The sequence below is a fragment of the Halichoeres trimaculatus genome, unplaced genomic scaffold (genome assembly GCF_033239565.1).
Source record: "Halichoeres trimaculatus isolate MK-OKI-2021-1 unplaced genomic scaffold, fHalTri1.1 fHalTri1_scaffold_11, whole genome shotgun sequence".
NCBI lineage: Eukaryota > Metazoa > Chordata > Actinopteri > Labriformes > Labridae > Halichoeres > Halichoeres trimaculatus.
This window is the reverse complement of record NW_027437189.1, coordinates 29,318,515-29,333,974: the sequence shown is the minus strand read 5'-3', so window position 1 is coordinate 29,333,974 and position 15,460 is coordinate 29,318,515. Positions and strand designations below refer to the sequence as shown.

General features: G+C 40.8%; 1 protein-coding gene across 1 annotated transcript in view; it reads right to left on the bottom strand.

The window, feature by feature from the left end:
- Nucleotides 1-15,460, bottom strand: part of LOC141799091 (plexin-A1-like) — a 453,927-nt gene that overhangs the window by 73,252 nt on the left and 365,215 nt on the right. Inside the window, exons 18-19 of the mRNA XM_074681180.1 lie at nucleotides 15,040-15,176; nucleotides 10,825-10,992 (exon numbers count right to left, since the gene is read on the bottom strand). Of these exons, the coding sequence (XP_074537281.1) occupies nucleotides 10,825-10,992; nucleotides 15,040-15,176 (305 nt within the window). The remainder of the gene's footprint in view (nucleotides 1-10,824; nucleotides 10,993-15,039; nucleotides 15,177-15,460) is intronic.

The following is a 15,460-nucleotide window of genomic DNA, read 5'->3' as shown; positions in this document are numbered from 1 at the left end:
TAAAAAGCCAATCAAAGATTATTACTGTAGTTATCTTTACGGGGGGGCAATCTAATATTAAAGTTGATCATTTCTGCACAGATTTTTCACTGTGCTGAAGTAAACAACTTAAAATAAACAACATCAACATGGGTCACGTTGCACTCTTACAGACAAATCAAGTTTAAAAAAAAAGCCTGACTAAGTCATCTCAAGCATCGTTTCCTGCAGTATCAGGAAAAATCTCACACCAGTCTCAGCATATCTGTGAGGAGCCCATACTGAAGCCAGTCATATCAGTCACATTTTACCACATAGTATTTCCAGCTTCAGCATCAACAGCTCATTACACTAAAAGCAAAGCTTAAGCGAGGACGTTTTTTTTTACTATTCAGAGCTGCATTTTTTCCCTCAGAGGTTTTTTTAATTTAATTTGAAAGAAGTAAGTTTAGTAAAAATGAAGAATCAAGGGCAGAATTAACAGTGGCATTTGCATTTGCAAAGTAATCAACTAAATAAAAGAGAGGGATTCAGCTCTGTGTGTGTGTGTGTAGTTGTTATTGAAACTCCTTGAGAAGAAAAGCTTGGAAACTTTCAGGGGAGAGAGAGAAAAAAAAGTTTGAATATGAATGTTAAGTGGAGAGCCCTGAGCAGCAGTTTGGGCTCAGAGATAAACAGAGGAGCAAACTGGGACAAAGGGGGGCACGTGTGTGAGTAACAGAGAGGCAGAGGGAGTAGGAGGCAGGAGAGAAAATGACAGGAAAGGGGAAAGAGCCACAGAGATGCTCCACACGTTAATCACAACTCTGTCCAGAGTAAATATGTGTTTGCCTTGAGTCTGTGAAGGTCACTGGACTGGATCCAGTAAACACTGATGCCAGAACTTGGCTGGAGCCTCTATAGCCTCATTTTGTTGATGAGTAGAGACAGACTCACCCCCTCTGGGAGGAGGGATGTCGATTTGGTTGCATCAGCTCTTGAAGGATGTCATTCATTTTTCCATGAATCACTCAGTGAATAATGGAGGACTGGAGCTGCTTCTAAGTGTGTTTTGATCAAAGTTTTGACAGAGGTACAATTACTTCCTGTTTGTCTAACAGGAAATTATGGGTAGGCCTGTGTTTGCAACGACGCCATCGAATGCAGGAGCAGTAGCAGTAAGAATACCGACACTGGAGCACACATAAAAACAGAAAATAAAGGAGGGCTCTTGCCTCTTGTAAAGACAACGGGTTAGTCTGTTCTCTTCACTGCTGCACTTCCATCAGATTTATGAGCTTTTCATGAAAGACATCACGCCGTCTTGATAACTACCTTGTTTTACAGTCACAGTTCCAACCTCTGAGTATTCTGCTCTGTTTCCCACCTTTCACTGCTGCTCGGGCTTTCTGTGCCTCTGAGAAATAAACTTGTATAAGATTCCCCGTTGTGCGTCTTTCTGCAGGTTTCTCGCTGCCTGGAGGGGCATATACTGTAGACTCTCACTCCGCTGTCAGAAATGAAAGGCTTGTAAAAGTCATAAACAATGTGCACTTCTCTCAGTGTGCATCGGACACCAAAGCGTTTTTTAAAAAAACATGTGGTGGGCATTCAGTGGGTACTTTGGGTCCAGTCAGGGTCCGGAGCTCAAATGCCCAAGGCCAGAGCCTGCAGTTATGATACCCCACTATAAAGGATCTAATATCCCCACGGACATCATTCAGGTTGAATTTAAAGAGAGAAGCACTATGCTCACAGCTGAGAAACCCCTGAGCCAGACTGCTGACTCACCATCTAGATCTCGAGGATGTGTTTTTTAAGATTACCTCCCAGAGATGGTTGGGATTCCTGAGCAGCATCAACTCTCTGCAGGGCAACAATGACAGAGCAGGGCGCTGTTACTGCAACTTTAAGGTATGAATTCATGTTTTAGTGGTTAATTCTAAAGAAAAAAAAAAGATTTCTATTCATTCATTCATAGCCATGTTCATTTAGGACTTTTATTTTTAAATTGCATTTCAACTTTCATCCTCTCATGGTCACTTCTGCTAGATTTGCTCTATTCTCTTCAGTTTGTAGTAGATATAGGTCCAGCGACACTGATGTCTCAGTGTAGAGCTCAGAGAGTGAAGCCCTGTGTTGGTGCGTGTGTCACTTTAAGAAAGTCACGTGACTTATACAGCTGCTGACAAACTGTGTTTATAAGGAGTGCAACAATCACAATCAATCACAGATATTTTGAATCACAATTCTTTCCTTCAAGCCACTGTGATACAGCAACCTTGCAGAGCAGATGGACCTGCGTGATTTAGTTTCCGAAATCCTGCAAATCCATCTTCCAAGGCTCCAATGACAAATGAATTCACTCAGTTAAATTCTAGCTAGCCCAATCAGGGAAGCTGTGGGAGATGTGGAATTGACGAGCAGACATGACGTTAGCATACTTTCGTACCTGTTTGCATTCATTAGATTCTTAAGTTAATTTTACAAAAACGTCATCAGTCGTCTAACGCCATTATCACAGCTTTTTCTTGTGTTCCTGTAGTTGTTCGTCTATTGTTTCTCAGCAGTGGCGCACATAAGCTACGTCATACCATGGCTTGATGTGGATCGGTCTGGGGTGAGTGTGTCAATCAGAACCGTCGTCCAATCACCAGCTGCTGATTTTTTTGAAGGTCCTGCCTCTGAAAATAAATCTGAAGAGCTGCTACCCAGATGGACTAGTGAAATATTTCCGTAGCGGATATATGAAACTGTTTGTCTGGCATGTCAGGTTAGTGATACGGGCCCCAAAGTAAAAGTAAGGTTTCTGCCGTGTGCGACCATGTTGATCTTATATTGTCAAGTAAGGTGTTTGAGTCAGTAATAGGGCTTTGCGTTCAGCTATAGGGCACCTGTCGGTCACGTGACCCTGAGCTGTGCCTCTGAGAAAAAAAAATTCACCCCCTGTACAGTGTGCCAATAGTAAAATTAGCAACACACAGGAGACGTTCTTTTGAACCAGGTTGTAAACAGGTTAATTTCTGCTTTGAATACGGCTTTTTTTTTTGCTTGGTGTGTATGTGACTTCTGGAGCCGGCCTCAAGTGGGCACTAGAGAAACAGCAGATTTCAACACTTCAGCATTGTCTCATATTCTTAGACCGGGGGTTGCTGCTTGGTTCTAATTCACTGAGTCAGTACGCCAGTTGTCTCTGCGGCCTGCAATGATGTTTAAGATCCAGCAGGTGTCAGTACTGAGCGACACAGTTACATAATACCTACACAGTAGCAATACAGTTTGGGTTATGTGCCACAATGGTTCATGAGGCCTCATCTACCCATCACTAGTTGATAGACTGTGAGGAGGAAAACCATATAAGTGCACTCGCTTTTAGGATGTTAAATACATGAAGGGGTCCGCTGATCTTTTAGGTACCGCTTTCTTTAAAAAATGCTTCATACAACAACAAGCTGCTTTATTGATATTATTGTGAATAAACTCCCCAAACTGGCAAGACACTGACTGTCCTCTCTTCATTTATTACCTACCCCACATAGACACAACGCAGTAAGAAGCCAAATTATCTACATGATAATTCACCTAAACCTATATTTCATAGATCAAGTTTCGATTTGTCTCCCCATCTGTATTTTACAATTTGAAACCTCTCTTCAGCAGATTTTTGGTGTATCATAACCAATCGTCTTTCTAACGGAGAGACAGAAAAACCTACCAGAGCTGGTCCCATAACATGCTGATGCTGTTCCCATGCTGTTGGCTGTAAATAACCCAGAAAACCATGGAAGTGATATTTCTGTCATATAAAAGATCTTTGTCAACATCCAGGCATTTACTCCATTGCAGGAGGAGGTAGAAGAGAAATCAACCAAACACCAGATGGTTCCTTTGGGGATAGAAATGTGACGACTAAAGCTTCCAGTCCTCTCTTCTTCTTCTGTGTTTTCCAGTTGGATCAGTTATGTCAGACTTCACCAGAGAAGTCTGTGCTTTATCAACAGAGGTTTTCAACCCCCGGCAAGATCAGGTAACTGATCCCGGCCACACTTCTACTGCCGATTAGAAAGCGTGTAAATTTAACGCCGGAGCATTACACCATTCAGTGAGACATTAAACAAGCCTTTGTCCTGAGCTAAGCTACCACAGAAGGACAAATGGGCACATTTCAGCTGTGGGTGAACAGAACTGCCAGAATTGATTTCTTTAAAATGCAGACGTCCTCCCATTGAAGACATTTATGACACACTTATGAGCACCATCAGTGATGATATGGTGATATGAAGCAGAGACGGAGCCCGGTGGTATCCTCTTTGAGCCAGACTACTGCTGGACATTTATCTTACACTGACAATGAAATGTGACAATAGAAAGGAGGAGTGAGTAATTGATAAAGTAGACGTAGCATCTCTGCTATTGTTGGTCGACAAAAGGATTCAAGTCTGACTAATCTCTCCTGCAAGTTTCCTCTTCTATCGACTGAGAGGAATGGGTTGATACATCCTTGTCTTTTTTGGGACACCAGCACCATGAGTGAGATATAGGCTAACTGTATCTGCAGCACAAGGGGCATGAAGACTCTGACTGGTATTTTCACAGCTGACCTATCTGTAGCAGTATTTCTCTGTTTGCTTGTCCTCTTTGTCCCCACACACACTCCATCACTCTCTATTCTTGTCATTTGTACCCCAGCACTGTTATCTCCAAGAGACAAATTCAGCTCAAGCAACTGGAAGTGACACACTTCACATCCAAGATAGCTGAAAATGCTCGAACTCTGCCGTGATTTGGTGAAATTAATTCTGCACAAATAAAGTCTCGGCTGTTGAGCAGAGTCTAATTAAAGTGGTGATGTTTCGGTTGTTATGTTCCAAACTATCCATCTCCTAACGTTCGTTTTTCTACTCCTACATCCAGCTTGAATGCAAAGTAGTTTAAAGATGTATGAGGTGCTCCTATGTTCTTCATGTATTTATAGAGATCAGACTAATGCAAATATTTCTTGAGGAGAATTATGAATTAATAATGGAGATCACAGCACCAAGCTTGATATTTACTGGCACTTTAAACCATTTTGTTTTAGGCAAGGCTTAAATATTGTTTGCTTCGATACCAGCATGGATGAGAACCAAAGGAGCAGAAGAGCTAAGGCATCCAAATGTGCTAGTTTTAATATGATTCATTCTCTTTTGCCGTAAAGGATCATGGGACTATGATCAGACTCCACTTCTTATAACACCACCTGTCCTCTGCCTCCCTCCTCCTCCTTCTCTTTCACCTCCTCCTCCTCCTCAGCTTGATGTATATTTGTGCTGAGTCCCCCTGTCCCTGTTTCTCCTCTCTTTGTCTAAGTGAGTCTCTTTAGCTCAGCTACATGCTTCAGGGAAGAGACAACAAGACAATCAGGATAAACTCTCAGGGATAGCTGAGGATATCCAACCTCTGCTGTTTGTGTTTCTCTGCGTCTGATCTCGCTTCATCTCCCGCCATCTCTGCCCTCTCTTTATCTTTTACTGCTCTCTGCTTGGCTTTTTCACCCTGTTTTTGCTCTAAATTTCCTTCCACTGACTGTCAGTTGTTTTTTTACATGCACTTTTTGTTCTGCCGTAGGGACTGCTTAAAGCTTCCCTGTGAGTTTTTATGGAGCAAAGAGGAACGGTTAGCGAGACGGTGCAGAAATCAAAGACACAGATCCAGAAATGGTTGACATGATTGAAGGCTTGTGGCAAAGTCATGGCATCAGGTGGATTCACCTTTGGGCACAGAGTGTAAGAAAGTGATGTAACCGGTTGGTTTTCAATGCCAAGTCAATATTTTGTTGTGCATTGGCCTACACAGGAGCATCTCCTTGGTTTCTCTAGCTCCTTGGATCTAAACCAGAATTGATCCTGCTTTTTACTAGATTTGCTGAGGAGAAGAAATGATGAATTTAATGTTTGACATTGAAAACACACCCTGAAACTGATATAAGAAACTCTAAAATTGAAAAAAGAAAAAAAAAAGTATTACAGAAAATGTAAAGGGATCAAAACAGGTAACAGCATTGATTATGTTTAAAAGTTAAAAGAACACATTCTTCAAATACTCCTTTAGTTCATTTTGGTACATTTTTTGCAGTCTGATGTGTTATTAAATGAAAATCATGTTACATTTATTTTTTGTCCTTCTTTTATTAAAGAACATTAATAACTTTGATGACTTATTGTTTTTTTCACTTTCTGTCGCACTTTTGGCGTGGAGGGGAGTGTCTAGAAGAGTGTGATTTGAATATCATTTGTGAATGACTCAACACTTGGCTGGACCCCACTGGACCTGAGAGAAACTGGAGACATCCAAGACTTCACCTGGAGCTCCCAAACCACAAGTAAGTCAGTTTATTTTTGCCATTTATTTTTTAAAGAAATGGAATAAATTAAACTAAATTTTGAAAGTGTAGAGGAATCGAAAACAAAAGTTGAGAAACTAACAAAATTGAACCTGTACTGCACTCCTGTTTTCTTACACAACTGTTTACAAATGTCGAGTTTTGTAAACGTATGTACTTGTTCAATTCTGATGGCTTATCTATTTATTGACTGATTGATTTATTTATCCAATCTTTATTTACAGAGACAATGAATATAAGTCAACATTAGGGATGGGTACCTTTCACATTTCAAACGATACAGTACCAGTTCCCGGTACCTGGCAATCAGTATAAGTACTCATCGGTACCAATTTTTGGTACTTTTGTGTGTCTATGTGGTAATAGATATCATTTTTTTAATTAATAAATCTCAAAGTTTTTCCAATTTAACATACTCATTTCTAAATTTATAACCTTGCAATGATGTGTTCATGTGCAGCACAGAAAATCTCCTACTCTTCCACTCCATCATAGTCACAGGGATAAGTTTAGGTACCTAACCTAAGGTATCTTTTAATATCATGTGAACCGGTACTCGGTACTACCAATGGAATTGGTCAGTACTTATAAAAGTTTTAGACTAGGGTCTGCCAAGACTGAACCTAACGTCAAGCTGATCAAATTTTGGGCTAACATAGCAGGCTGTGCTTCTTTTCACTTAAATAAGTTTTGTTAATATTACTATTTTCCTCATGTGCTTCACTTTTCTTGTAGTCATTCAGTGACATCCATGCTTTTAACACATATCTTCCATACACATAGAAAACCATTCTTGTGAACTTTTTTCAAAGATTTGCTTTTCTTTTGGACTCCTTACGAGATTAAAAATCATTTTGATAGCCTAATTTAAAACTTCATGTGTCTTATCAAATATTTCCACAAGTATAGTTTCCTTTTTTTGAGTTTAGATCAACTGATTCTTTTAGTCTGTGCCTTATAAAGTTGTTGTATCTCTGCTAAAAATTTAAATCTAAGAATAAAAGTGTGCAACACAGAGCTTATTCAGGATATTGTGCTAGCAGCTAGCATAATGCTTGAAAACTTATATTTACAGTTTACTTCATGAACCCCGTCCAACCAGCTCTAATGGTTACCACTGAGCAGCTGCACTGTGGTTATACTGCCTTGCTCAAGGGCACCTTGGCATCACTTCCTGAAAAAGTGGCAGGCTCACATCCATCTGCTTAATCTACCCAGCCAGTTTGAGACAAGATTTGAAAATTTAGGTTGAAAATTGCTTTTCTAACCTCTGCTGTTGCCCAAATTTCTTTCCTCTGCATCCCAGATGAGCTCTTGTCATTGATTTATTTTTTAAAGTGCTCTGCCTTCTTCCTAAATGGAATATCATCAGCCAGGCACAATGATAACGCACTCTGTCTTTCCTCTATCTCACCGTCTTTTATCCACCCTTGCTATCATCACCTGAGCACAATAATAATGCTCTGCAGGCGTCTATGTGTCACTCTAAAGTAGACAATGAGCAGCAGAGTTATATCAGATTGCAGTGGTTTGTTATACCTGAGCCAACATGTGATTCTGAGAGAGGACGCTCACTAAATTAAAGCTTCCACTAGCTGGAAGCAATACACACACTCACAGTTTGGTCTCTGTTTGAGCCGTGTGTGTTGTTCTCTGGTTTTCTCAGCCAGATGGAGCGGAGATCTGGGGCCAAACATCAGGGACTCTGGGAATCAGTGGGGTGTGTGTGTGTGTGTGTGAGCGTGCATGTATGCTTCTTTTTATACGTGGGATGGTCACCCCTGGGTGAGCTTCCTGAAGTAGAACTCAACAAAACAACACCATCACAGTGGGAGTGGAGGGCAGTGATTGGGCCTCAGCTGCTTCCCGGCCCGTCGGTCCTACTGGGCAGAAGGAACGGGGCAGGATTCATCAACACTCCTCTCTAACAAGCTCTGCATCTTTCTGCTACCATCTATGATGAGTCACCACAGGGAGGAAACAACACAGAGATGGACAGAGAGGAGGAGGAGGAGGTAGGAGACATTTTTAGGGAGCAGGGCAAAGTGACAGCGTTTTCTAAACCTTGACATAAATTAGGGAAAAGGTGGACAGCAGGTCTTAAACCAGCGAGGTCTCAAACAGTTCGATGATTCATACTAGAAACTCAGGACACTTCCTGGATTTGACGTCTTCTCCTTTTTTTGGGAAACAGTGTTGAATATTCAAAAATAAAGCACTGGGAAATCATGACCCCTCTTGAGCCAGCATCTCTCAAAAACCTCTTTAGAATTCATATTTAGATTGAAATTAAAGGCAAACAAAAAGCAATGCCAAAGCTGCCAGTGTGTGCAGGTTATATGGGATTATATTTAGGCAGAGGGAGGAAAGTAAATATATGCACAGTAGAAATGGTTCAGTATCATTAATTAATAAGGTGAGAAACATACATTCTCATAAACAAAACTCAGGCTATCTGGCATCTAAAAATCCGAGGTCTGGCATTTGATATCCTTACTCAAGCTTTCTACATTAAAAAAAAAAAAAAAGTTTATAAACGTGTCAGCCTTTTTTTGAGAGGGATAGTTTGTTTTGAAATGAAACTGGCCTCCACATGATCTGAGGTGTTTTATGCTTAAAAATGATGTCAAACTAGGGGAAAAAATTATATAAGTGACTTACACCTCACAGACCAGATTAGCTCATCACTGCGCTGCAGGAAGAAGATACTGTACATGCAACATTCATCAACCATGCTAAATATAAATAGGCTTTCTGAAAGCAAAATAAAGCACTGAAAAATAACCAAATGGAGAGTAAACTTGTGTAAATATTACAGCTTTGGTTGTTGTTTGTCAAAATTAGCAAAACTGCGCTGTGGCTTGACCTCATCTGCTGCAGTTGAGGACCCGACTTCTGTTCCAGCTCCCGAGCCAAACTGACTATGACTCATGGATTAAAAGCCTGATTCACAAAAAAAAAAAAAAAAAAAAAAAAAAAAAAAAAAAGACTGAACAGCTGTTATGGCCACAAAACCTTTGCAAATGAGCAACACAGGACTGCACAACTTTTGCGCTTGCTTATTGTGAGAGCAGTTGCTGTGAATTAAACCTTGAGACAGAGTGGATGGCAGAGGCCAATAATGCACAATTCTTGGTGCTACAAGTGAACGCCATCCCTTCTTAGTGAATCTCCCCTGAGTTTCTCACAGAAGCCAGCCCACTTGAAAAAAATTAAAAAAATAAAAAAAACAATGAAAATGTGTGTGTCCTCTCAGCCCTGTCATTTGAGGTCAATAACAAGTACTGAAGGATCATGTCATTTAGGGGAGGCTGGGTATGGTTGTAACACTTTTTGTTTCAGCACCTCCAACTCACTGAATTTTTGAGTCAGAGTTCATAAACGTTAATGCAAAGTGCCCACATTTGTTTACTACAAATGGCACCAACTCAAACCTCAGCAAGAGTATCACAGACCTCACCAGGTGATGTCACAAACATGGTGGTCCTTTGTTGCTACCATCCCCACTACTGGGGGTAGGTTGTTACACATGCTGGGGTCAGTTGTAACAGTCAGACAAAAAAAAGCAAAAACAGAGGTCACACCCCTCAAAAAGAGGTTTATAGACATAAAACAATCCAGAACAATGTCTCTCTCTGGGACAGACCATAACTCACTTCCTGTTTGACTCAAGAGCTTATCCTCAACAGTGTGTATGCTGAAACGCTACTGATCTGACTGTCACATTTGGCCTGAAAACATGCTATTTATTCTGATATAAGTCAAATGGTTTTATCTGGAATAGTATAAGTGCTAAACAAAATATAGTCTTAGTCAAAAAATTTACTTTCTTGCCTCAGAATCAGTTTTTTCTCTATAGAATCTGCATGAACCTGTTTCCAGCCCTGATAATCACCATGTGTGATCAGGGTGGAAGTGGGTAAATATTGAAATGATTTTAGGACTCCAATCTTATCCCTGATTGGTGGAATTGGGGGTGTTACAACTCCCCATGTTACAACCATACCTATTTAGCTGTAGTTGTAAAGCCCTGTACTGCACAGCAGGCTGTTGATCACACTTTCAGTCTGATTTTCTTTCATTTCATTAGTTCGGGCAGAGAAAATTAGCCTCACACACCATCAGATGATCGCTGCAAGCTTCCTCTTCAACCACTAATCACTTTCAAACACTTTCACAACCAATCAATGAGCTGCTTAATCTGACAACTCACACTTTCTGAGCATACAGCCTGCTCCTTCCAGCTCATGATTTCATCCACTGAAAAATTCTTATTTGAGATGAAAAAATGTCCAAAGGCGTCGTCAGTTTGCTTCAATCCAAACAGAGCTGTCTGAGCTTTCAACTAGTATTTAGATCTGTACGGACGGTTTGGAGAACTTGATCCGTCAATGCTGCCACGTTTGAAAATCAAAGTGTGATCCAGTGTTAGCTTCAGAGCATTTATTGAGCTCTTTTCTGCATCTTGATTTTCAGTGTCTTACCTGGCAATGCTCCAGTCGGGCTCGATCCTCAGGACGGTGGGATCCTCAGTGTAGTTAAACTTCACTTCTGGGTTTCTGAGCTCAGCGTCATCGATGTCCACCAAGACTGACGAACTGCCTGGAGCCAGTCCTGCTGGGGTCACACACACTATCTCCCGGGCATTCCTCCTGGGCACACAAGAAGATAACACAAGATTTGGAGGATGGCACTTTGCATCACCTGACACCTAGTGACACGACTCAAAAACAATGAGTATTCTTAGTAATATTAGTTTGAATTTGTCAGTATTTAACTAATGGTTCTTATTTTTTCATATTAGTAAAAAAAGAAGCATTACAGTTCATTTCAGTCTCTATCATAAGAAATAAAACTCTTCACAACAGCTTTAAGAAAATAACAGTGCTCTGAAATAATTTGCAGAAGTTAAACAGAAATAATTTAATTCAACAAATGAATTAACAGAAGGCTGCCCACAAAGAAGCTGCCTACAGTTTGATCACTTCAAAACAGAACTATAACAATCAAGAGACAATGATTTGTTTGAGAACATCCGTCAAACACGAGGTCTGAGCTGAAGCAGTGACATATTTAATGACTTTCTCATTGTGTTGCTAATTACCAGCATTCAGCCTCAAGGGTTTATTAGTCCCATCCTCTCAAACACATATTGTTCAAAGCTAATTTGATTGGATCAATTAACAAGTGACCACTTCAGTCAGGAATGCCGCTCTGAAAGATGACCCCCTTCCTGGACGACTGAGGCTCTGCTGGCTGATCACAGGTGGAGCTTTGAATTAACACAACATGAGCCATTTACAGCTATTTTACCTGCTGTAAACATTTAACCTGGCTCAGGTGCAGTGAATAACAACAACTGAAGCACAAGTCTGGCATGAAGTAGTGTTGTCTTTAAATCCTGCAGCTGTGATGTGGTTGAGTCACCAAACCCTGAGTCTGAGTCAAGCCTGGAGTCCCCAGTGTTCAAGTCCATGTGTGGATCACAGAAGAAGAACCTGAGTGGAGTCTGAGTCAAATCACCAATACATTTCTAAGTTTTTCTTTATGTCTTCCTCTACAAGTTCTTTTTCAAAGTTCTGATCTGTTTCAAAGGACCTGAGATGCCTCTGTAGGCAGCCAGGCAGGAACTGATGAAGCATACACATGAACCCACATGCAGGTGAACACACGTGTCACACCAGGGACAGCATCAAAACATAGTGGAAACATTTCAAACATTCATATTGAATTAATAACTCTGAACCTGCCCTCTCCATCTTTTAACTCCAAATGTCATCAAACTTTGAGTTCAAGACCAAGTCTTAGTCATGAGTGTCTAAGTCCAGTCACAAGTCCTGAAAGTAGAAGATCCTTGACTCCACTTTTATTTTACTGTCCTCAATAAATCATACCCTGGGAAATTTCTTCTTTACACATGGGATAATGTATAACACATTTTACAATCAACAGAGGATCTCTGACTACTTCACCTCTGTGTAAAACTGTTTTTCTAAACACAGTCCTCTAGTTTGTGATGCTAAAGAGGGATTATCAGTCTACGTCATCTTAAAGATGTGCACGCATCTTGAACGCAGGAGCAGTGTTTAGATCCATTCATTCAGACGAGAAAGTGTTTTTGAAACACTTAATTCAACCTTTTGTTAGCATAAAAATGTACGGTTGTTCTGCGGTCAGTTTTTAGAAACAATATCATACAACAGAGGCAATGTCTATCAAGTTTGGACCGAGACAGAGCAACCGGTGTGTTTGGAGTTAATAGCGACCATGCTAACTGGTGACTCTTAGCTGACAGTATCAGTGATTAACGGCTGAGAGTCACCAGTTAACAGGGTCACACTTTACACTGAAACACCAGCAACATTTGCGGGTAAATAGTTAACTCTGGACTTAGTTTTCTGGTTCTTTTATTATGAACCGGGTCTCAGGCTCAGCAGTCTGTGTGCTTTTTTTGGTCTGGGAGGGTTTCTGATTAATTGACACACGTTTACGTCCTGGTCTGTCACAGTCTGGTAAGTGTCCACAGATAATGCAGTCATGAGCATCCAGTGACAGCTGTGTGTTTAAACTGCTCCCTGGGTACATGCCAGATTTAACCACCTAAAACGTCTGTCCACCTGATATCTGTCCACTTGCTGATCTCTTTTGTCCACTCACTGCTCACCACAAACCTAGAGTTGCAGAGTTTAAGGACCAGACCTCAACCATGCTTCTTCTGGCACTGTAATGAAATCAACCCCCCCTTTTCTCTCTCTTTCCACCTATACTCAGGGCTTTAAAGGGGGGGGGCTGCCCAGCCCAGGAGCTACGAGGCACCCTCTAAGCTTCCTCAAACCAGCAACACATCATGTTCAGAATCAGTTTCCTAATCAAAACATTAAATCATTGTCAAGTGACATCTTGTTAATGGAGGAGTTTTTGAAAGTAAAATTTTTGTTTCTGTATATCCTCAAACTGTTTAAGTGGGAGATTAAATTCAAGCTTTAATGAATGAGTATATCTTGTTTCTGACACTGCTGAGATCAGATACCACAGTTAAGTTAACAAGCAACAGGAGAAAGAGATGATGGATATAAAATTAAGAAGTTTTATCATATTATATGAAGAATTGGGATTTGATGACTTTTAAAGTTTGGAAATTTTAGTGTGTTGAAATGCAATTCACACCACACTGAAATCTGGAAATGTTAAAGGCAGAACAGATCTGATTTGTTGGTTTAGTAATGAAATCTCAGACAGATAAGTCTGCTTAAGGTGCATTTTTCCAGATGCAAATCATATGCTGTATCCCATGTATGTGCTGGATACACAAAAGGTGTAATATCTACATATATTTGTTTCTTCAATCAGTACATATTTTGTAAATGAAGAGCTACAATACAGTAAAAAGCTCAGTTTTGAGGTAGAAAAAAACACCATGTGAAGCAAAGAAGACAAGACATGTCTAAATTTGCATGTAAGCAAATACAGTGAATTAAAAATATTCATACTGCTCGTCTTTAGCACATCTTTTATATTGAAAAATAAGAGCTCTGTGTTGTGTTCAGTACAGTAGAAAGGAAAACAGAGCAGCGAAGTCATGTTTAATGAAGTTTAAAACAGCTTTGATTGGTTCAGTGAAAGGGATCAGCGCCACCAATCCTAAACACTGGGGGAAGGGATGAAAAGTGTGTGAGTGTGTGTGTGTGAGTGTGTGTGTGTGTGTGTGTGTGTGTGTGTGTGTGTGTGTGTGTGTGTGTGTGTGTGTGTGTGTGTGTGTGTGTGTGTGTGTGTGTGTGTGTGTTGGTCCAAGCTTGCATGTCTCAAAGGCAAAATAACATTTTCAGTGGCGGTCTTGAGAGCGGTCCCCAGCAGCTACATTATCTAATATGTATTTAGCACAGTTGAGTGGTGGCTGCTTTTCTGGGCCATGACTTCACAGCAGAGATGTATGTGTGTGTATTTGAGTGTGTATGTGTGTGTCTATGTGATGGTGTATGTGTATGCACTTTAATGTAGTGTTGTACATTCTATTGTGGCTGCAAACCGTGGTTTCTGCACAGAGAGGGAGGCAACAACAGAGGGAGAATCTACAGCCGCTCTCCAAAGGCCTTGGTTGGTAACCATAGCAACTTCATTCACAAAGAACACACGCCCGAGCAACCTTCACAGGATGCCGCAAACAGGCACACAGTTAGGATGTGACAGATAAAGACGGAGTCGAGGTGAGCCAACAGTTGCGATGAAGGGGAATCTGTTGGATTGGTGCGAGGAGGCTGCGGCGGGAGCAGAAGTGACTGCTGTCAGAGCCGACTGCCATCAGAGCTGCACACACAGGCTTCAATAGAGATTAGCTACAAGAGGCTAATCCATGCATTTCACATCCAAAAAACTGGTGAGAGTTTGGAGTGTTTGTGCTGTGTGTGAAGCAGACAAAGAGAAGCTGTGTGTCTGCAAGCAAAAGAAACACGACACACCCGAACCTGACAAACTGATTACATGTACACTATACACACCTCTGAAGAGAGGATGTGTGTTTACACACATATCTCCTCTATCTTCACATCTTTACAACCTCCAGACATAATTAAAAATTTGTGTTACCCCTCCAAATTCTTTTTTGGTTCCACTCTTATCTAAATCCTTCGCTGTGATGGTCCAATTTCCCCACAGGCAGAGCTGCAGTTTAATTTACATGCAAAGAAAAGGGGGTTCCTTACTTTTTAAAGTAGCAGGGCAGCGGTCCAATGCTGACAGACACAGAGCTGCCTGCGTTAAGGTAGCTGCCCTCGATGGTGACCCTGGTGCCTCCGGAAATGGGGCCCTGAGAAGGCTGGATACGCGTGAAATATGGAGTCTGGAGAAAAAGAGACAGAAAAATTACCTCAGAGGAATAATTTGTACACCTAATTAGAACATTCTACAAAAAAAAGGAAAAAAAGAAAACAGTTTTCAGAATATTTTTTTAATATCATCTATTGCAAACCAATCAAGCAACTTAAAAAGAAAAAAAAAATGAAAAATGTGGAACAGAATGGATATTCACACAAAAACCTTGTATGGGAGCCAAAAAAAGCAAGTATACACTACAATAGACATCAATTTCTATGGGATCGGGTTACAACAAACAACAACACATCT